This window comes from Protopterus annectens, chromosome 13.part0 (genome assembly GCF_019279795.1).
Source record: "Protopterus annectens isolate FY-2018-M chromosome 13.part0, PAN1.0, whole genome shotgun sequence".
NCBI lineage: Eukaryota > Metazoa > Chordata > Ceratodontiformes > Protopteridae > Protopterus > Protopterus annectens.
Window position 1 is genome coordinate 818,596,927 of NC_056747.1, and position 23,916 is coordinate 818,620,842.

At 44.4% G+C, this 23,916-nt stretch overlaps 1 protein-coding gene across 3 annotated transcripts in view; it reads left to right on the forward strand.

Moving 5' to 3' along the window:
• BRIP1 (BRCA1 interacting helicase 1) overlaps nt 1-23,916 on the forward strand; it is a 2,367,390-nt gene that overhangs the window by 1,092,710 nt on the left and 1,250,764 nt on the right. For all 3 annotated transcript variants that reach the window (XM_044054537.1, XM_044054539.1, XM_044054538.1), the window contains one exon: nt 7,645-7,844. In XM_044054537.1, the coding sequence (XP_043910472.1) occupies nt 7,645-7,844 (200 nt within the window). The remainder of the gene's footprint in view (nt 1-7,644; nt 7,845-23,916) is intronic.

Consider the following 23,916-nt stretch of genomic DNA (forward strand, 5'->3'; position numbering starts at 1 on the left):
TAAGTGTCGGTAAGATTTTGCCTTTCATTACTTTGGCCGAAGATTCAATTATATAATGCCATCGGAACAGCTGACGACCAGAGTTTATAAAAAAACGCAAGGAAAAGGGCAGTCATCCGAGGTCCAAAACTGATGATGAGGCTTCCGCTAGGCCTGTCGCCGGTTCTCAGTGAGCCGCTTTCGCAGCCCCTGACGCCCGCTACCTCAGAGCCACAGGCCGCTTCCGACTCCCACGTGGAGCCAACTAGGCCACTGGAAACTCAAGGTATTAGACACTCGGAAACTATTCCCTCAGATGGGTCCAGAGACGCTGAACAGGCATCGGCTTTTGTGGGTGTTTTCAGACCTACACAGTTATATCCTCAGCTTCAAAGGCAAATACTAAAGCAGCTCTAAAGACAAAGAAACAAGTACAGCATTCTCCTGGACAGACTTCCATGCTTAAAAAACAGATGCTTAAAATAGCCAAAGACCTAATTACTTTGATCAGAGGTTCCCATCCCCCTCCTGATAAGAGGCCTAGGCAAGAGATAGAATATGAATCTTCAGATCAGGTTTCCATTTCCTCTGATTCCTCTTCTGAACATGAATATTCCCTTCCTCCCTATGAGGATTCTGATGCTGAAGAATCCATCCCTTCAGCCTCGCCTCCTAAGGATTATTCTTTTGGGGAGACCCTGCATACTATGAGGGAGCATTTCCATTGGGAGAGCCAAGATTACTGTGAATCCAAGAAAAGGCTCAAAGACTTCCTTTTATTACCCCAGCACAGACTGCTTGCTATTCCTCATGTTTTAGACATTGTATATGATGTTTTTTTTACAGAGTCCGGTCTGTCACCTGACTCTTTACCACCAGCTCCTGTAAAGCCAGACAGATACTACAGGGTTCCAGTTTCACATAAATTTCTTTACAAAAACCCCTGCTGCTGACCCAGAAACTATTTCTCAGGGTCCCAAGAGGGTCAAGGCTTCCACTGCAAAAAACCCTATTCCCTCTCTTAGGGATTCAATGGGCCCTGGACAGATGGGGAAAAAAGATTTATACTTCTGCTACCTTGGCTGTAAGAGCTTTAAATTGTCAGTTCCATATGCTTAAATATCGGCAATATCTTATGTCACTGCTTAAACAGAAAATGTTGACAAATTCAGAATGTGCAGAAAACAAAGAAATGCAGGATTTATTGCATGCAGCTGAACAAGTGGGAAAGCATACTTTGCAATGTGGTTTTGATTCTCTAGAGGCCTCTTGCAGGGCTGCAGTTACCTGTCCTGTTATTAGGAGGCATGCTTGGTTAAAAGAGCAGAATCTGCCTAATCATGTTAAAGCAAAACTATTAGATGCTGCATTACAACATGATACATTGTTTGGTGTTAAAGCAGAAGAAGTGTTGAAGAAAATGGAGGACAAAGCTAAATCTTTGCAAACAGTGAAGGATTTCTTACAGGTACAGCCTCCCAGATTTAGCATGAACTGGCCTACAAAGAATTGGTCCTTTCCAGTGTCAGACAGGCCACAAAGAGGCAGATACAGACGCCCCAGAGGCAGATCACACCCCCAAGGCTCACACAGGCCTAAGAAATGGGGGTGCTTCTACCTCCAAAAGTGAAGAGGAAAAATCACAGCCATACAGGAAACATTCTCAATGACTTTCCCCTACCAACACCAAGCACTTATCTTCTGGCTGCCCCTTTGGGGGGAAAACTTGCACTTTTCTCACAAAATTGGCACAGGATCACCTAGGGCAAATGGGTCTTAAATATCGTATCTCAAGGCTGCAGGTTCCACTTTCGCAACCTGCCAAGGCCAAATGGTATGCCAAACCTGCTACGCAGTCATTGGGCAGAGGCACAAAAACACGTTTTATCCCTCATGGACTTGAAAGCCATTCAGCAAGTACCACAGCAAGAGCAGGGAATAGGAGTTTACTCAAGGCTATTCTTGGAACCCAGAAAGGACAAAGCCTGGAGACCAATACTGGACCTGTCTATCCTAAACATATTCCTGGATATTCCAAAATTCAAAATATTAACTCTGCAGCAGCTTCTGCCCATGCTGGGCAGGAAGGCTTGGCATGTGACTTTAGACCTAAAAGAGGCATACCTGCATGTCCCAATCAGACAATCATGCAGAAGATACCTCAGATTTATGGCTGGCTCAATGCACTACCAGTTCTCTGCACTGCACTTTGGCTTATCTACTGCGCCTAGGGTCTTCACAAAGTGCGTGGCACCAGTGATTGCATTTTGCAGACAGAGGAATACAAATACATCCATACTTGGACGACTGCCTTATTCAAGCAGAGAACAAGGACACTCTACTGCAGCATCTGGCGTTTGTAAAAAGGTTACTAACAGGTCTAGGGTACACAGTAAACGAAAAGAAATCAAAACTCGTACCCTCTCAAGAGATAATATTCCTGGGTGCAAGCTTAAATACAACTGACCAGATGGCTTATCTCAAGCCAGACAGACAAAAACAACTGACTACTTATTTCAAAATGTTGGCAACAAAGTCCCAATTATCTGCAAGAAAAATTCTGCAGGCTTTGGGCTTCATGGCATCCTGCATTCTGCTAATTCCATATGCAAGACTGCATATGAGGAAACTTCAATGGTATCTAAAAAGTGTTTGGACTCAACATTGCAACAGCCTGGAAACAATAATTACCCTCATTCCCAGCCTGCAACAGGAGTTTCGATGGTGGGCAAAAGCCTGTCACCTCAACACGGGACAGCCATTCACCATACTCACAGCCAGGCAGACATTGACAACAGCTGCATCAGATTATGCCTGGGGGGCCCATATGGCAGGAAGATGTATTCAGGACACATGGTCCACAAGTCAAATGCATCTACATATCAATCAAAAAGAGATGCTAGCTGTACAGAATGCCCTGACAGCTTTCAAGGACCTACTTCATCCAGGACAACTACTGATAAAGACGGACAATACTACAGTCATGTGGTACATAAACAAGCAGGGGGGCACACATTCCTACCCCCTCTGCAGACTAGCCATGAACTTGTGGGACACAGCATTGACTTATCAAGTATATCTGCAAGCACAATTCCTGCCAGGAAGGATAAATGCTCTGGCAGACGAACTAAGCAGAAACCTAAACGATCCCCACGAGTGGAAATTGGATCCACAAGTATTCAGCATGATAACAAAGAACTGAGGATGCCCGGACATAGACCTATTTGCCTCAACTCACAACTACCAACTACAGAAATTCTGCACAAGGAGTTATCACAAGCAAGCATGGAAAGTGGATGCTCTATCTTTCAGCTGGAAAAACCTAACAGTATATGCATTTCCTCCTCTGCCTCTCCTTCCCAGGGTACTCCTCAAGGTCAGACTAGAAAAGCCAAAAATGATACTGATTACCCCAGAGTGGCCCCGCCAGCACTGGTACCCAATCCTAAAGAGCTTGTCTCAAAGTCCAGCTTGCACATTACCTCAAATTCCTCACTTATTGACCCAATAAAACGGTCAGATACTGCACAGCCAACTCAGGACCTTAAACCTGGCAGCAATGCGGATACTGTAGCCATTCAAGATACACCTCTCTCAAAAGCAGTGATGGATGTTATTTTGGAGGCCAGGAGGCCTAGCACCAGAAAATCTTATGCAGAAAAATGGAAGAGATTCTGTGCCTGGAATCAGACACAAGGCTTTGACATGATTGTTCCAAATATTCCTCAGATTTTGCAATACTTAACTGAGATGCTGGATAAAGGCCTTTCCTTTTCATCAATTAAAATTCATGCCTCTGCAATTTCAGCTCATTACAATACAAATCCACCTATTTTTTCGCTTCCATTACTAAAGCAGTACCTCAGAGGGGCCAAAAACACAAGACCTCGAAGGAGAGCCCCAATACCTGCATGGGACCTCAACTATGTCTTGGAAAAACTCACACTGCCTCCGTTTGAGCCAGCCTCTACAGCTGATATAAAATTCTTATCCTGGAAAATAGCTCTGCTCCTAGCAATAACCTCCGCTAAACGAGTCTCAGAGTTACAGGCACTCATGGCTGTGGAACCTTTTATTATTTTCCAGCATGACAGGGTTTCTCTGAGGACAAACCCTACATTTATGCTTAAGGTAGTGTCCAGTGTGGCCCTTAACCAAACAATTCATTTGCCTACCTTTTACCCAAACCCACAGAATAAGGGTGAGAGACTTCTGCATTCTTTGGACATTCACAGACAGCTATGCTTCTACTTGGACAGAACCAAAGCTTTCAGAAAGACTGAACAGCTTCTAGTGGCATATGCTGCAGGATCACAAGGAAAGCCTATCTCAAAACAGACTATTTCAAAGTGGATAGACCACTGCATTCATTTCTGCTATTCACAGCATGGCAAATCAGTGCCTAAGGGTATTAGGCCACATTCAACCAGAGCAGCAGCCACTTCAGCAGCCTTCCTGAGAGGAGTACCACCCAAAGACATCTTAGAGGCTGCAACTTGGAGTTCAGTGCATGCATTTACAAAGCACTGCCAGTTACCTCTCTACTCAAAATCCAGGGCAGGCTTTGCCACTGCAGATCTACTGGGCCTGATAGCCTCTCCTAATCCTATTTAGCACCAGCCTACCAACCTTAGCTTTGGGATTCAACCCAATTGTAATGACTGCAACAGTGAAAAACGATGAACATAGTACAGTTGTGTACCTACCATAAATGTAGATGTTCGAGTGTATTCACTGTTGCAGTCCAGGTTACCCTCCCACCATCCCCCTTTTTCTTTGCTGGGACTTATCCCTCCCACCATCCCCCTTTTTCTTTGCTGGGACTTATCTCTACTTCTCTATTCTATACAGCCTATGTGGTGTATTTGCTTGTCGATGAAGGAAAAGTTGTTTTTTCTGTATGCATGCTTATTGGCATAATTTAGCCTACCTTTTTAGGGGCACCTGACATCTGGGGCAAGAAAAACTGAAGAAAATGACGTTGGCTGCATCTGTTATACCCCTGGTGCACTGACGTCAGGGAAGGGACGACAGCAACCGATGCCAGACCTAGACTTTGGAATTCGGGCCGACTGAGGGTAGCCTGCCAGCAGGATAACCCAATTGTAATCACTGCAACAGTGAATACACTCGAACATCTACATTTATGGTAGGTACAGAACTGTACTTTTCTCCACTTTAAGATGATCAGTCAGTACTACAACAGCTCTTGAATGAGAGTCAGTTACTTTTCCACTTGGCTAGTAAACACACAGGACAGTTTGTGCAAAATTGTTCAATAATCTATTGTGATTTCCTCTGTTAAAATATGATATCAGTTACTGAATCCACCATACATCATGACCTTTTAAATCATATGTGGGAATAATCTGGTGTCATCCTTTCGGTAAACACTCAATACTTCCCATTTTGTAATTTTATGATGACTGCACACTGGAGTAACTTGGATCCAGTCATAGGCATTTGTCTGTTCCTTGCAGCGATTCCTGCAGTGGTAGCACAAACCTTGTGTACCATGAATGAGGAGTTTTGCTATGTTTTAAAAGGCAGTGATTGTGGTGTACTTTTTTTTTTAATTGGAGTAAGAAGATAAATGGCTTAACGCCTGAGAAATTAATGTGGGTGATAGCTAAAGAAGAACCTTCACATGTGCACTGCAGTCCAACATGCATGCAGTAGTGATAACTTATCATTATTATTGTTCATCTTGCTGGAGGGTTCTCATCTCCTTAAGTGAGTCCCCAGAGAATGCTGCCTTCTCCCATATATTCATTTTCAGCTTAAAAAGCAAAAATGATTTTAGAATTAATTTCTTAACTGTATCTGGGGGTTGTTTTATTATTTTTCAGTTGCTGAATGTATACAACCCCACATTCCCTACTGTTTCCTGTGCTGCCTTTTTATGCTGTTCTATGTCTTCTTAGAACTAAATCTACCATGAGTTTGGCCCCAGAGAGATGGAAGATCCTGAAAAGCAGGGTAATGAGTCTTGGATAGTAACACTTTTACCTTGCTTAGTTTCATAGCCAGAGCAAACTAATCATATTTTCTGGGTTGCTGCTGAATAATTAGTTTTAGAATAAACTGTGGGGTGTCTCGATCTGAAGAATTTCCAAGTCTTTCAGAACTAATTGAGAGGATCCTTTTTTAGCCATATGATGTAAACTGTACATTGGTCTGCAGTGGCTGTCTGCTAGTACCTGGCTATCTCTGCATATAAATATGATGCACCCACCCTTTCAGTTTTTAATTCCTTCTGTGGAATTTATGTGTATTTGGAGTAGTGAGAAATAATGAACTGTAAGCAGTCCAGCTTTCTCCGGGACTTCATGGATTTCAGTTCTTAAATGTGTTTCATCTCACCCTGTCCTTCTCTTATGTTAGTTTGCATTCTAGGTCTCTAAGCGAGCCTCAAGTTGTACAAATTAAGCTTCGAACTCCACATTGATAGTCAGGAGCTGAATGGCATTAGAATGATCCAAGCTGACAGACTCAAGCTCCCTTTGCTTCTGAGCATCTGTTTCTATAAACTTCTTCTGCTTGAAAGTTCAACTTCTCCAGTTGCTGGAAGATCAGAAAGGAAACCCCAAATTCATACATTGGAGTAATAAATATTTCTAAAATTCTGATCCTTGTGCCATGTATTCTTTGTGTAGCCAGGAGTTTTAGTTCTGTTGCTTTTTTTAAACTGTACTTTTAACTCTTTTTCCAAAGCTGATATTAAATGAGCCTTTATCTTTAGGTATCTTGCAAACCTTGTACTATTCAGATTGTATATAGTCGGTAATCACAGCAGAAATAGGCATAGGATTGGGAGAAGTAAAATTCTACTGCTTCTTAATAGTTGCCATACTGTGGATGCCCATGATAGCAGCTGTTTGGTTTAGATAGAGGTTGCATTCCATGCAGGTTGTTTACATGTTGTATTTTTTATTCATTTGCTGTAACTACTTTTATTTAACAGATTTTGTCTTTGAGAACTGGCCACAACTTTACCACAGGCAGATACTTACTTAAATAAATGTAAATATGTGGCATTATAAAATTTCTGTCTTTTGATGTGTAATAAAAACCAGGCGGCCACTCTTAATGCCTTACTTATAAGTGACAGCCACCAGCCACTTGGTTCTAGCAAGCCATCTGATGTTTTCTCATTGTTCTATAAGTATATTCCAATCAATTTTTGCCATTTTTGTGGACTGCTACTTCCTTCTACAATGGGGGGGGGCATCCTCCCCCTGACACTGGCCTGGCCCCATTGTAGCATTGTAGGAATGTTTCCATATTTTGAGGATTCTACGCTATCATTTTTTTCAGTCCTGGCACCAGTGCGCCTACCAGGATTGGGCACTTTTTTATCCTGGGTCTTGTGCACCCAGCAATGTTTTTATTTTTGATTTACTTTTGTCCATGATATATGTTATGTAAATACAGTCTATATATCAGTGTTGCCTTGGTGAGATTTTGTGAAAAACATGGTCTACCTTGCATGTAGATTAGGTAGATGGTGCTTTGCAGATAAGATGCGTCTTGGGCCTTTTTCTTTTTCAGAATTTTCTAAATGTAACAGTATTATAGCACAGCATTGTTCTGTTCCATTCCCATGCCTTTTTTTTTGTTCCTAGAATTTTTATATTTTAACCATATGCTATGTTTAACTTGCAGATGGATGTCGATTTGAAAAACCAGGTGGTTATCTTGGATGAAGCTCATAACATTGAAGACTGTGCACGGGAGTCAGCAAGCTGCAGTCTTTCTGAAGCTCAATTATCACTTGCCCATGAAGAAATGGACAGCATGGTCACCTACGATATCAGACGCAACGAGCATGAATCATTACGTGCGGTCTGCTACAGTCTAGTCAAGTACGAGGGAAATTGTGCTTGCTTAGGCAGCAGAAATGGGTGGATGGCAAAAGGATTTTTATTGGCACTGATATTTCTTTTGATTTGATGCTTAACCGTTATTAGCTGGGAAGAATGTTGAAAGTTTTCAGTTCTGTTATATGTCTATCAACCACTGTTAATTACATTTTACTTTGTCTTAATTTGCCTTTTTGGTGCAGGTTTAATAACTTATTTTAGGAATGTAATAGTGTTTGTATTACTTCTGATTGTTTTGTAAGAGTAGTGTTCCTTTCTCTATTTCTTCAGTTTGTCACTGAATCGAAATAATTTTGTTTAGTTCACAATCTTTTTATACTTTATATTTTGCAGTTATACATTCCCTTGAATGTCATTCCTCATGTGGCAGTGTTCAAAAGCAGAGATTTTTTCTTTTGCTTCACTATTTACCCATTGACTACCTAAGTGTAGACTGTTACTGCATTTTGCTGTTGTAGCCATCGGGTGAAATTTGGTCTTAATTCCCTCTATTCCCTGCATGTGTTGGATTGCATTCAGGTATTCAATGGAATGGTGAAAGGGCTGTACTCACACTTACAGGTTTATAAGTCTTGAAAACTCCACCCCCTCTTAAGCATACATATAATTTTATTTTTAGTCTTCACTGGGAATTGAATACAGCAGTGTATTCCCCGATATGCTTTCCCAACAGTCTGTCGCCTACACTTACTTTCTCTTACTTAGGGATTGCATATGCTTTGGTGTGATGTGACAGCTGTCCCCATATCTGCAGCTTTCCCACATTTTTGGTAAATGGTCTGTTCCTAGTCTCCTCTAGGAAGTGGAGCAGGTAGCACATTCCTTGACACATACCCCAGTCCTCTCAGAGGCAGAGGTGAAGGCACAGTGTCATCATTCCCTTCTCATCCATGTGGGTTCCTCCATCACTCAGACCATTAATCAAACCTGGGTCAACTGGGTACAGGTGAGAATTTTCCCTTCAACTGACACTCCAAAAGGTGAGTTGATGAAAGAAGGGAGAGTGGTACATTGACTTAAATCTGGCTGTTGCCATTATGTCATTTCATCTGATAGACTAATCTCCTGCCTTTATTTTATGCCACTGTATGGTAGTCTTTTTTGTTTGAGTCTGTCTGTGAAGCAGTTCTGTATGCTAAATGATGCTATACAAGATGGGCACATGACTTTAAATGATTTAGATTTCAGCATGTTATAATTTGCATATAATAGGATAGCAAGTTATCTACCCCATAGTTCTGTATGTTATTAGAATGTTCTGAGTTGTTTGTATCCGACAAATTTCTTGAAATGCTGGCTTATTATTTTTGGAAGTCTTTCTTCATCACTTGTTTGGTAATCATTTACAAGTAGATAACCTCAATCTGTTTAGTTGGCATAGGAAGAGTAATAAGCCAGTAATCACAGGAACCATAATAGGCCTAGTCATATACACCTTTAAGCAGGCATACTTAAAAGTTCTTGCCTCCCTTTATAAGTACTTAATAGTGCCCACTTCTCAAATCAAGCAGGGACCATACAAGATCTTCTTGGTATAAATTTATTCTACCCATTCATTCCATTAGGACTAGCTTTACAAGCAAACATAGAAGTACTTTGCCTGACCTGTAGTGGTTACTTATCCCACAGGCTGGGAATACATTGAGCTAGGAATCTGTCTTTCCATTGAATCCTTTTTATTTATTGGTGTAAATTTTGATACCCAAGTATGAGCTTTTGTAGAACCACTGGTTTTGCAAAGAAATAGGAGCTCAAACAGGATTGGATCTTTCATGTCTCAAAAAGCTATGTGTTTTGATTTATGCACTATGTGGGCACAATTACGTCAGTCTTAGTGAACTCAAAGATTGATAATATTATGGAATAAGTTATCACTTTATATTTGAAACATGAAGAAGTTAAAAGCCAACTGGATTCATGGTCTGGGGACAAAGTGGTCTATCCAGAAATATTGGAGTCTGTTACTAGATGGTGATATGACCCTAAAATTAGTACACACGAGACACAGATCATCCAGGAGCAACCGGCAAAGTATTGATTGTAAGGAGAATTGTGTTAGTCTATCAGGATAGTTGAAGGTTTTAAGGCCTTTAATTTTTATGGTTAAAAAATCTCTGGGGCCTTTCCAGTTGAGTGATATGCTTGGATTTATACGTCAGAGGGGCATTGCATTTGATGATAGGTCTGATAAGGGAAGAGTACAGTGATAATAAGATGACTTAACATCTTGAAGATATTCTCTCAGAATTTAAGTGGACACATATAAGGATATCTGATGTTGTCCTTTTTTTTACTTCACTATTGGATCTCTGATCCGACTTGGATGCATTTTACAGATTGGATCCTAATCTCGAGCTTCTCCCTCTACCCACAATGCTGTACCCTCTCTACAGCTTCCTCAGATCTCATTTGCCACCTCAGTGAACAGACGCAGATTTCTTCTCTCAAGTGACTGCAAGTAGCTTAAGCTAAGTTTTTATACTTCTAGTTAAGTTTTCTCTTCCTTTTATTAACTTTTCTGTTTCTTATCAACATCCCCTTCCAGTAAGTTTCTGTAAGGCATTAGAGTGTCATATTGCCTTTTCTTCTCCCCCTCTCTTTTTTCTTGTCAGGGCCTTTCCCGCCTTCTGACTTAAAATAAATAAATAAAATAAAATAATCTTGGTGTTGGTTAGTTGTTATTGTTACTGTGTGTGTTAAAAACTGTTAGCTTAAACAGTTTAATAGTTTAAATAATGTTAATATTTAAGTAATTAAGCAGTTAAATAGTTTATTTAGTCACTACTGTTGTAACTGTTTATTAATATTTTCAACTGCTAATATTGTTTTTCGAAAAATGTGTGTTTTCTTTTTCTGTGTTCCAAGGATGTCAGACAAACCCTTCAGTTTTAAACATTGCTCTGCCTGTTCCCATAAGATTCCTGAGTCAGACGCACAAGAAAAATGCATGTTCAGTCTTAGGCCAGAGCAGTTGCAGTCTATCTATTCTGTTTGTGAAGGACTTAGTCCTTGGGCTATTCAGACCACAGGAGCAAATTTATTCTAAAAGGGCTGTTGCCCTCATCTTCCTCTTCTTCACCAGGGGCCCCCCTCTACGAGTAGTCATGGATCCTAAGAAATGCCCTCATAAAACTTCGAGGGCCTTTTCGGAGCCACCAGCGAAGGTCTTGAATCTTCGGATCCAACGTCCTCAGATCCAAGACCGGCTGTACTGCTTTGGATTAGAAGTGCTCCTCAGATCTGATAGATGTCATTTCCATGTCAGGTACCCGTAGGCGATCTACCTCCACCTCTGATCCTAGATCTAGTCTGATTCTGTCTGGGGGCTGCGGCTCCAGGGTTGTTCACATCATCTCTTCCACATCTGGCTTGGCTCCAAGGAAGAGGAAAGGTGGCTCACCGGCTCTGTCGGCCTTCCAGGTTGTGAAAGGGGTTTTCTCTTCTTACAGAGATCAAACCTCTTCTATCGCTGATCCTCCCCATTTGCCCCCTTGTGGATCTGAGTACTGAGCCCATCATGCTTGTCCAGGTTCAGCCCATCCCGAGAAGTCCCTGAGGTCTCCCCCAAGAGAGGGAGCCCATTCTTCTTCTTCTGATACCTCCCTGATCATCTCTCAGAGGAGGCTCATCGTTAAGACGTTATGCAAAAGGTGACAGTCCCCTCTGGACTCCCTCACACAGGACACTGACTTAAATGATGGAGAAGGATCCCCAAGATCACCACCAGATGATGTCTCCTTTGGAGACATCGTAGAGATCCTTAGGCAAAGAGGTGGCTGTTCTGCCCAAAATCGTTCTACTGAGGAGTCTGTATTTTTGGAGGCTTTCGGGGCAGGCCCATCTATGTCTTAGGTGACCCCCCCTCCCCCAGCAGATGACCTGGTAGACCTAGTCCCCTGCAGGGCCTGGAAGGAGCCAGACACTATTGAACCCATCCCTAAGCTCATTGATACCCCCCCAAGAGCAGACCGTATTGGACTAAGGCTGTTCCAGTGGATGCCGTGGTTGTGGCAGCAGCTACCAAAAAGTAGCTAGCTGATCAGAGCACCACTGTCCATCCACCTAACAAGGAGTCAAGAGTGATGGACAGATTTGGTAAGAGCATCTACACCTTGGCTACCTTTGCGCTGAGGTCTTTGAACTGTTTGGCACACTTCACCGATTTGCAGAGACCTGGTCAAGGAGCTTTACAACTCTCTTGCAGAGACCATGTCGGCAGAGGACTTAAAAAAAATGTCTCTCTAACTGGCTTGCTAATTCTTCCATGAAGCTCATCTCCCATATAGCAGAGGGCACCTCATGGGCAGGTGGCTCAGGTACTGGAATCAGAAGACATGCCTGGATGAGGCTTTAGGATCATAGGAAATTACTAGGCTATTGGCCCTGAGACCCTTATAAGCCTAGCCAAGAATTTAGCCCATGTTCCAACAAGTCAGCATCCTATGCCACTGTCCAGCAGGGACACAGGTGGAATCCTAGGGGTGTATTTTATGTTCCCCATCCAGTTGTCCAGGTTGTGCTTAAAAAGGTTTAATGAGGTACTCTGCTTCATGTGGAGAGAGAATCTGTTCCATAAAAGGGGGAGTCTCTGGGACACAAATCTGTCTTGCCAACATGTCCTATTGATGTCACAGACCAGGTTGAAGTCACATGTGTGGGTTACTCGAGTGGAGCTTAACTTGCGAATATGCAGCAGTCCCATCAGGGCGGGGTCTGAGATTGCTTTGTATGTCAGAGAGAGGTCACCTCTGAGGAGCAGCTGTTGCATATACTTTGTGAGGTACATGCCAAAAGGGGCATTGTACTTAATAATGGATCTTATAAGGTAAAAATACAGGGATGTTTTGACCACCTTGTCCCTGGATGAGATACCCTTACTAATGAGGTGGGCCATGTGGAAAGCTTTCCGTACAATGGAGGCAATATAGTGGTCAAAAGTCAGTTTGCTATCAACCTGGGTGCCCAAGTCTCTCATGACTGATTGCGTGCTTAGTACCTTATTATCAATGTGAGAATTTGTGGGGATGTCACTCTCCCCAGAAGGGATGATGATCCATTTTTTTGGCATTCAGTTTGAGGCCATGTTTCTGGTACCATTCGTTTGTTTGGGTGAGACCCTCTTGGAGGATGTCCACATCACTAGAGGAACTGATGATAGTAACCAGCTTGCAGTCATCTGCAAACTTGGTCAGCCATAGCCCACGAGATTTGGCTTGCACCTCTGAGAAGTATATCCCAAACAGCAGAGGCCTCAAGACTGATCCCTGGGGTGCACTGCTTGTTACGGGTCTACTGCTGGAGGTGGCTTTCCCCTATTTTGACTAGGTGAGTTCTGTCAGTGAGCCAGTTTGCTACCCATCTGGTAAGTAATCACCCTTGCTTTGTCTTGAACCCAGGCCCCTCTCACCTACAGCACAGTGCATTAGCCCAGTAGGCCTCTCAGCTTTATGATTTTGCGGAACCCTTTAAGGCATCATTTGTTAATGTTCCCTTTGATGGCTCCTCTTTGTTTGGGCCATCCATCAAAGATACTTTAACCCACAGTGAACAGAAAGGAAAGACTCTGGGGATCAAGTTTTCTACTCCTCAGTGCACTTTCTCCAGGAATCAGTGAGGTAGTAAAAAGAGTTGGTTCCAAAGGTCCCAGGGGTCTTTTCAGGATCAGCACAGATATTCTTCCTGTTAAGACAGAGGATTAAGTTTCAGTGGTCTGCAAAGACAGGGCTACAGAGTCCCTTTCTTTGATAGGCCCTACCAGCGCCCCTGAAGTGTTTTCTGACTGCTCAGCTCTGGAGGCAGTCAGGGGGTAATTTTTCACTCCACCTAGGTGCTTGGATCAAACTTACAAAAAATGCCTGGGTGCTAAGCATAATATCCAGAGGTTAGTACATTCCCTTTTTCCTTCCACCTTCTCAAAGTCAGGCGTGACTCCCCGACGTTCCACCAAGTCAGAAGGAATATGCAATAATAGAGCATGTTAAGTTGTCAATCTCGCCTTCATTCTTGCTTGATGGGTTCGGAGCCGATCCTCGGCTCCGACTCGGCACTTGCTAAGCTCGAGAGTCACTTTTACCAGCTCGAGGCAGCCCCATATCCCATGATGCAAGGCGGTAAGTACCCAGATCTCGTTTGCCGCTTCGCTGATGAGGTCCTCCTTTTACCAGCTCCTGGTAAGTGTTTTATATAATACTATTTTTGCCCCCTTTTCACTTTAAAACTTTATATTTAACGTTTTTAGTTTATATTAAGCCCTTTTCTGACTACAATTTCCCTCACTCCTTAATTTTTTTAGTCAGGCCTTCTCCCCTCCCATCCCCCCCCTTGCTAGGGTGTGTGTGTGTGTGTGTGTGTGTGTGTGTGAGAGGTTAGTTATCTATATTTTTTTTGGGATAACTTGTTCTTTGGGACTGTGTTGTGTGTGTTTTCTGCAACCATGTCCAAGGAAAGGGTCTCAGGCTTTAAGAAGTGTGACTCGTGTGCTGTCAGAAGATGTCTCTGACAGACGGTCACACTTCTTGCTTATACTGCCTGGGACCTCTCCACCTGCAGGACTCCTGTGCGATTTGTCATTCCTTTAGCCAGAGAGTCCTGCAGGAGAGGAGAAACAAATTAATTTTAAGGGGTCTTCTTAAACAGGAGGGCTCTCCGGCTAAGTCGGCTCCGAGCAAGACTTCCAAGTCTTCCAAGGCCCAGGCTTCTGTGTCTAAACCTGCGGCCTCGGTTCCGACTCTTTCTGAGTCGAGATCGGCTCCGGCTGGAGCCGATCCTGGTTTGCATAAACCTTCGGCACAGATGGCTATCTGTGCCAATACTGGTTCAGTCACATCGGTGTCTGCTCCGACTGGTTCCGACCACCATGTGGCTCAGGCTTCGGTGTCGGCGCCGACCGGCTCCGACACCCTTACTTTTATGTCTGTATTGGCTCCGGCCGGAGCCGATGCATCGAGACCTTCTGTCGGTGCTGAAAAGTCCTCGGCTCCGACTGCATCGATGGTTTCGTCGGCTCCGATGGTTCCTTCGAGGAAGAGGCCCAGGTCCCCTTCCTTGGAACCGATACTCTCGGCTCCGGCCTCACCTCTCCTCTCGGAACGGAGCCATCGGAGCCGATCATCTAGGTCATCCAGGCTTTCTGACCATGATTTAGAGAGGGTGGTCAGTAGATTATTGAAATCACAGGCACTGGCCCAGATGCTACATAGTCTGTCTCAACAGACGACTATTAGTCCACACCCCATTGCAGTTCCTCCTTCGACTCTACCTCAGAGTTTGGAGCTGGAGTCTTCGGGAATAGTTTCTGCTATGGCTGAGGGGCAGATACCCCCCCCCCCTTCTGCTCCCTCAGCATCTACTCTTATCTCCTCTTCGAGACCTTCCTTAGAGGGATTCGGTGGTCGGGCTTCCCTGGTCTCCTCCGAGGGGGTGAGTGGCATCGGACCCTTGTCCGACCCCACTCTTCCCCTTGGAGCCTCGGCCTTGGTGAGCTTGGCTCCGACATCTGCCTCGGAGCCTTCCCTTTCGGTGGGCCCTGGAGTTCCGGTTTCTTCGGAACGGGTTATCTCGGACCTCCCTGGGAGGGGAGCCTTCGAGGTGATGAAGTGTGTGCTGGCCACTGGACTCAGCCAGCAGTCTGTTCCCTTAGCTCCTCCCTCTACGGTGCCTGTCGATATCTCTGCCATCTCTCTTGCTCCCGGACCCAGAGATCCTCCGCCTCAGGTTTCCCCACTGGGAAGAACCCCCTCTTCCGAGGATTCTCCTGATCAGTCAGGGGATCCTCCGTGCAAAAAGGACTTGTAAGAGGAAACACGTAGACTCCCCTGAGTCTATAACTTCAGATACCGACTTAGATGAGTCGGAGGGATCCCCAAGATCCCCCTCTGAGGATGTCTCCTTTTCAGACATTCTAGAACTCCTTAAACAGAGGGGAAACTGGCCCTCCAATAATCCCTCTGAGGATGAGTCGGTATACCTAGAGGCATTTGGATCTCGGCCCTCCACCTCCTGGGTGTCTCCGCCTTTCGACCCCCTTATGCAGGTTATTGCTCGAAAGGCTTGGGCTGCTCCTGACTCTGTAGAGCCAGTTCCTAGGAGGCCGTCTAAATTTATTACTGCCCCTTCGGATAAGCAATTCCTTACGAAAGGTGTCCCTGCTGATGCCATGGTGGTGGTGGCTGCCACTAAGAAGGAACTTGCAGATCCTTCCGTACCTGTCCATCCTCCTAATAAGGACTCTAGGACCATGGATAGGTATGGTAAGCGGATGTTCTCTTCAGCAACCTTTGCTATGCGCTCGCTGAACTACTTATGTCACTTCACCAGACTCCAAAGGGACATCCTTAAGGAGCTAGGTGAAGTAGTACAGGATCCCACAGCTGCAGGGGCTCAAGAAAAAATTGCTTCGCAGCTAGGAACCCTTAATTCTATTGCTAACTCCTCCATGCGACTGATATCATATGCAGCAGATGGAGCGAGTAGGGCCGCAGGTACAGGTGTGGCTCTTAGACGCCAAGCCTGGATGCGGCTCTGTAATTTTGCAGATCCCTTTAAGGCGTCCTTCACAAACTCTCCCTTTGATGGGTCAGCTTTGTTTGGCCCTCAAGTGAAGGATACATTGACCAGGTGTGAGCAGGACGGCAAGACTCTTTCTGCCAGGGGTCCGTTTTTCCACCCCTTCTAGACCTTACCCTAAAGGACAGAAGGGTGGCAAAATGTGGTTCCAGAAATCCCAAGGAGTCACGCCGGATACACGTGGTCAGTTTACCCCTAGAGGCAGAGGGGTAACAATAACAGACGCCGCTCTAGAGGCAGAGGGGTCCACAAAACCAGGAAGCAGAGAGCCTCTCTGACAAGCCCTTTCAGCATCCCTGAGATGTTGCCCGACTGTCCATCCTTGGAGGCAGTCGGGGGAAGACTATCGCTGTACCCAGAAGCCTGGCGTTCCCTCACTCAAGACAGATTGGTACAGTCGATCATACCCGAGGGTTACAAAATTCCTTTCGAGGAAAGTCCTTTCTCTCACTCAAATTCCCTTCCAGATGTACCACCCGGTCTAAGGGAAATTGCAGAGTTAGAAGTATTAAAACTTCTACAAAAAAGAGCCATTCAGCCAGTTACAACAGACCATTCAGAGCCCGGAATCTACTCAAGGTTCTTTTTGGTCCCCAAAAAGACGGGAGACTGGAGACCAATATTGGATCTCAGCAGACTCAACAAGTCTGTGAGAAAGACAAGATTCCGAATGGTCACACTTCAGTCAATTCTGCCCTTCCTAGAGAAGGACAACTGGATGTGCTCAATAGATCTTCAGGATGCGTACTATCACATAAAAATTCACAGGCGCTCCAGAAGGTTTCTCCGCTTTCGGCTGGGGTCCAGTCACTTCCAATTCAGAGCCCTGCCCTTTGGTCTCACTAGAGCCCCCAGAGTGTTCACCAAATGTATGGCAGTGGTCACGGCTCACCTGAGACGTCAAGGATTCCAGGTGTTTCCGTATCTCGACGACTGGCTCCTTTCAGCCACCACCAGGCATCAACTTCTTCAAGCCAGGGATTACACAATAAATCTTTGCACTCAATTGGGAATTTCGATCAACTACGAAAAATCCTCCTTATTGCCCTGCCAGTCTATTACTTTCATAGGCGCAAACTTAAACACTGTTCGGATGTCAGCTACCCTCACAGATCAAAGAATCTCAGACATTCAAAGTCACGTGAGGATCATCCTAGCCAGCAAGAAAGTACAAGCCAGAATGGTTCTAAAGGTGTTGGGCCTCATGGCTGCGGCCATTACCCTTCTTCCCCTGGCCCGCTTCTATATGCGCCTGCTTCAGTGGATGTTGTTCACTCAGTGGTCTTACCAACAACTTCCGATGCGTCACCAAATACTGGTGACACAGATTTGCAAGAATCATCTTTCATGGTGGATTACTTCTCCCCAGGTTCACCAAGGCAGACCCTTTGTACCCCCAGCCCCGGTAGCCACTGTCACTACGGACGCCTCCCTGATCGGGTGGGGGTTCATTATCAGGGCAGGATGGTTCATGGGACGTGGCAACCGTTCGAATACCACCTGCACATAAATGTCCTAGAGATGAGAGCAGTGCTTTTAACGTTGCAAGCCCTCAACGACTTTCTTCCCTTGGGGACAATTCCAGTCCACACAGACAACATGTCTGTAGTATGGTATATCAACAAACAGGGCGGAACCAAGTCCTACCCCTTGTGTCGAGAAGCGCTCAGACTTTGGCAATGGGCGATCTCCCCTCATCGGTTTCTGGTAGCAACGCATATCCCTGGGAAAACCAACATTTTAGCGGACAGATTGAGGAGAGCTATTCTCATGCCTCACGAGTGGTCTCTCAAACAATCTATAGTGGAGGAGATTTTTCTAGAATGGGGCCGCCCATGTTGAGATCTTTTTGCTACTCCCCAAAACAGCAAATGCCCAGACTTCTTCTGTCTCTTCCCACTGCCAGGCCATCCCCCCAGAGACGCTCTAACCCAGGATTGGCCCCAGGGACTTCTTTATGCCTTTCCTCCCTTTCCTCTGATTCCACAAGTACTCCAGAAAGCCACCGTTTTGAGAGCCAAAATGATTCTCATTGCTCCCTATTGGCCTCGACAAATTTGGTTTCCATTCCTTCATCGTCACCTGTTGGTGCAGCCGTGGCATCTGGACCCAGTGCCAGACCTTCTGATTCACCAATCGGGTCAGCTGCACCGGTCTATCCCTTCTCTCAACCTCACAGCATGGTTGCTCCACTTCCTTCCTTAGCCAGGCTTCCTATGATCTCTAATCCTGTTAGAGACATCATAGTAGCTTCCTTAAAATCCTCTACTAGGAGGATTTATACTAGGAAATGGAAACGTTTTTCTTATTGGGCAAAAGCCAAAAATATTGATCCCTTTATTGCTCCAGTACAAGCAGTTTTGGATTTCTTAGCGGAAATCTTTCACGTGGGCTCCTCTTCCTCCACGGTCAAAGTTCAGTTGGCTGCTATCTCGAACTTTCATGTCGGGTTCGCAGATCACAACATTATGTCCCACAGGCTTTGTAGAGCCTTCTTAAAAGGAATTTTTCTCCTGAAACCTCCAATCAGGAGTCCTCCTCCTCAATGGGACCTAAATTTAGTGCTGACATCCTTGATTCTTCCTCCCTTCGAGCCAGCTGTTTCATGTTCCCTGAAATTTCTTTCATGGAAAACTTTATTCCTGGTTGCTATTACTTCGGCTAGGAGGGTATCTGAACTTCATGCTCTCTCTGTTCGCCCCCCCATTTAGTCTTCCACAAAGACAGAGTATCATTGAGAACTAATCCGACCTTTTTGCCTAAGGTCGCCTCAAAGAGTAATTTGAATCAGGCTATTGATCTTCCTGTATTTTTCCCAAACTACTCAAACAGATCGGAACAAAAGTTACATTATCTTGATGTTCACCGCCAACTCGGATATTATTTGGACAGAACAAAACAATTCAGGAAATCCGATCAACTCTTTGTTTCTTATGCTGATAACAAAAAAGGCCTTCCTGTCTCAAAAGTGACCTTATCTAGATGGCTTTCTTCTGTCATCTCCGAAATTTATCAGCTTAGGGGAAAACAGCTGTGCTCGAAACCTAAAGTGCATTCAACCAGAAGCTTAGCCACTTCCACAGCTTTTCAAGCTAGACTTCCATTAGACACTATTTGTGCAGCAGCCACTTGGGCCACACCTCATACCTTTGTTTCTCATTACAAATTGGATTTGGCCTCCAGGGACAGAGCCAGTTTTGGCTCTACAGTTCTCAAGAGTCTGTTCCATTGAGCCACCCAGGATAGAGGTGCTAGGGACGCGGTCCCATCAAGCAAGAATGAAGGCGAGATTGACAACTTAACATTGAGAAGTTATGTACCTACCATAACGTTCCATGTTAGTTGTCTTCTCTCACCTTCTTTCTTGCGACCCTCCCTCCTTCCCCCTGGCCTGGACAGACCTTTCTCTCTACATGGAAGAATGCTTCTTAAGACCATACAGTACTGGTCCTCCAAAACCATCCTTCAGACTTTTCTCTCCTTCGGGATGTCTTTTATGCTAGGTGTTATTGCCTATAGACAACAAACGAGATCTGGGTACTTACTGCCTTGCATCATGGGATATGGGGCTGCCTCGAGCTGGTAAAAGTGACTCTCGAGCTTAGCAGTGTTAAGTCGGAGCCGAGGATCGGCTCCGAACCCATCAAGCAAGAAAGAAGGCGAGAGAAGACAACTAACATGGAACGTTATGGTAGGTACATAACTTCTCATTATAAACTACTGCAAAAAAGAGTCATACAAGACGTCCCAGCCAAACAGAGGATCCTGAACATATGCCTCCTTCATTTTAGTGCCAAAGAAAACCAGGGACCTGTGACCCATTCTGGATCTAAGCAGTCTGAACCTGTATGTAAAGAAGTCAAGGTTCCAGATGGTTAGGGTTCAGTCCATTCTACCCCTGTTGCGAAAGGACGAGACTGGATGTGCTGTGTGGACTACCAATCAAAATGGCCAGGTGCTCCAGAAGTCATCTGCTGTTTAGGCTGGGAGCCAGTCATTACCAATTCAGAGCTCTGCCCTTTAGACTCACCAGAGCCCCCCAGGTGTTTACCAAATGTATGGCAGTGGTCGCAGCTCATTTGAGACTATAGGGATTCCACGTGTTTCCATATCTAGATGACTGGCTCCTAACTGTCCCAACCAGACATCAACTAATTCAACCCAGGGATTATCTATTTCAGATCTCCAGCTCCCTTGGCATTACCATAAATCTAGCCAAATCGAATCCTTCTCCAGTACAAAGACTGGAGTTCATTGGTGCTCTGTTGGGATATTTCAAATCAAATGACCTCTTTACCCCCTCATCGCATAATGTCATTGACACATCAGGTACAGCCCATTCTAGATACTCTATCTCAACCGGCAAGATTTATACTTCATCCCCTTAGATCTATGGCAGCTGTCATCACTCGGGTTCCATTAGCAAGATTTTTCATGCAAGTTTTCCAGTGGACTTTAGCTGTTCAGTGGTCTGTTCTTTACCATCCCTTATTTGTACCTATCAGATTAACTTCAGTCTGCAGACGTCATCTTCAGTGGTGGATTTTGTCGGTCAACCTTTACATTTGCCGACCCCCCCCACTCAGCCACTGTGACCATGGATGCTTCCCAGTTGGGGTGGGGAGGGCATTTCATGGAGAAGATGGTCTAAGGCATGTAGACTCATTTAGAGATCAGGTTGCATGTCAGAGTTCTGGAGAAGAGAGCAGTCCTTTTAATGTTGCAAGCATTTCAGGACATTCTCTCCTTGCACTTCACACAGACAACATGTCAGGGTGTAGTACATCAACAAACAAAGAGGAACCCGTTCATATCCTTTGTGCAGAGAGGCCATGAGGGTCTGGGAATGGGCGATATCTTCAGATCACTTTCTCCGTGCAACACACGTACCAGGGAAGTCCAACATTTGCTGGACAAACTCAGCAGATCCATTCTGGCTCCTCACGAGTGGTCCCTCAATCAGTCTGTAGCAAACTTGATTTTCAGCCATTGGGGCCAACCTTGCTGCGACCTCTGCCTCTCTCCCAGAAAAACAAGTTGAGCAAGTACTTCCCCCTGATCCCCCCTCCTGGAGTCACCGAGAGATGCTCTAGTTTACGATTGGCCCTCTTGTCTCCTTTATGCCTGTCTCCCTCTTCCATTGATCCCAAAATTTCTTCAGAAAGCCTGGAGACTGAAGAGCTCAGTAATCCAAATTGCCCCCTTCTGATCTTGTCAGGTATGGTTCCCCTGTTTCTGGTCTCAAGTGAAGTATCCTCTCTAGATTCTGGAGCCCTTTCAGTGCCTTCTGTCTCAGCCAACAGAGACTCAATACCCCAGTCTCCATGTCTTCAAACTAACCATTTAGTTTCTCCAGTTATATTAATTGTACAAATTTCCAGGCTTGCTTTCCCTGTAAGAGGCATTGTGTTGGCTTCCCAAAAAACATCCTTTAAAAATTTATACAGAAGCAAATGGAAAAGGTTTGCTATTTGGGCTTCCAAAAAGAATATTTATCCTTTTCAGCCCGTTTCAGCTATCCTTTGTTTTCTTGCGTCACTCTTCAGGGAAGGTGCTATTTACTCTATTATTAAACTTCAATTAGCAGCCATATCAAACTTTCATGCTGGGAATGTTTCTGGTTCACTTTCTGCATCTAGAAATATGCAAGGCATTCATGAAATGGATTTTTCTGCTTCAGCCTCCAATAAAAGCCCCCTCTCCACTGTGGGATCTCACTGTTGTTTTTCAAGGCTTTACTCAAAGGCCTTTTGAACCCAGCTAGTGATTGTGACATGAAATTCCTATCCTGGAAGACTATATTTTTGGCAGCCATTACATCAGCAAAGAGTTTCTGAACTTCAGGCCTTGTTTTCCAAACCGCCCTACATAATTTTTCATAAAGGTAGACTGTCCCTCCATATCAATCCATCCTTTATACCCAAGGTGGCCACATAAACTAACATTAAGCAGTCTATTTAATTATCGATATTCTTACCAAATTCCTTTACCAAGGGCAGATATGTTACACCTTCTTGATGTCCATAGACAGCTTCATTTTTACCTTCATAGAACAAAACAGTATAGGAAATCTGAACAACTGTTTGTATCCTTTTCTCCTAACCGAGTAAGTCAAGCAGTCAGTAAGGTTACTCTGGTCAAATGGATTATGGATTGTGTTTCTGTGATTTATTCAGAGAATAGGCTACAGTTACCTCGCCCTCTTAAAGCCCACCCTACTAGATCTATGGCCACTTCATCTACTTTTTTCCCCTCCAGAACATCAGTTGACAATATTTGTGCTGCAGCCACGTGGTCAAATACTCATACTTTTGTGACTCACTACAAATTGTATATTTTCTCCAGAAGCAGTGCTTCTTTCGGTTCACTAGTGTTCCGGCACATCCTTCCTTAAGGTCACTCAAGGGTAATGTAGCTAAGGACTCTGACCCAATAGTGAGGAAGAACAAAAAGGAAAACATCAGATTTATAAGTTATATACTTACTGTAACTTGGTATCTGTGTTGTCCATTTTCATTCTTCCTCAACTTCCCTCCCAACCATCTCTCAACATAGTGAATCCTAGAGGACTGAATGAAATTCTTAGGATCCTTTATGATCCTGGTTTGAGCCTCTGGTTCTTCATTCCATCTTACAATTTCTTTTTTCAGTGTATATTTAGGCAGCAAACTTGATTTGAGGAAGTTGTAGAGAGGGTGGAGCATTCTGGGTAGAGGGAGGGATTCGACAGTAGGATCCAAGTCTGTAAAATGCAGCCGAGACGGATCCGAGGGTTGGATCTGAGACCCAATAGTGAGGAAGAATGAAAATGGACAACACAGATACCAAGTAATGGTAAGCATATAACTTATAATTCTTGATTATAATGGAAACATGATGATTGAATGAGAGAGTGTTGTCCATGTAAGTACCCTGGTCTCTTATGACTGTATCTGTTTGAAGGGGAGTATGTGATGAGAGCATATTTTTTGCCGAATGCTACTATGTCACACATTTTTGCATTTAGAGTAAAACCTTTTTCAGTAACCACTTATTTGCACATCCGAACCCATTTGTAGCAGTTTACTGACAGTGGATGAGCAGCGAACAGTGCCCAGATTGCAGCCATCAGCAAACTTGGTCAACCAAACTTCAGGGCTGTTTGCTTTGAAATCTGCAATAAGTCCCAAACAGGAAAGTGACCCATCACTGATCCCAGCTGTATCCCAGTAGTTATAATTTTACATTCAGAGAGGGTACTAGCAACTGTCATTACTTGGGATCTTTTGGATAGCCAATTTGCGATCCAGCGGTCAATGTAGGGGTTGACATTAATTTTATCTTACCTTTCAGTAATACCAGCATAAGGGATAGTGTTTAAAGCTGTGGTCAGGGCAGTATAAACAGCAGCCACAATTTTCAAAGAAGTTTACTAGGTTCAGGAGGCATAACCTGCCCTTTACAAAAACAAACTGAGTGGGTCTGGATCACTTAAGTCGCCCATGTCTGC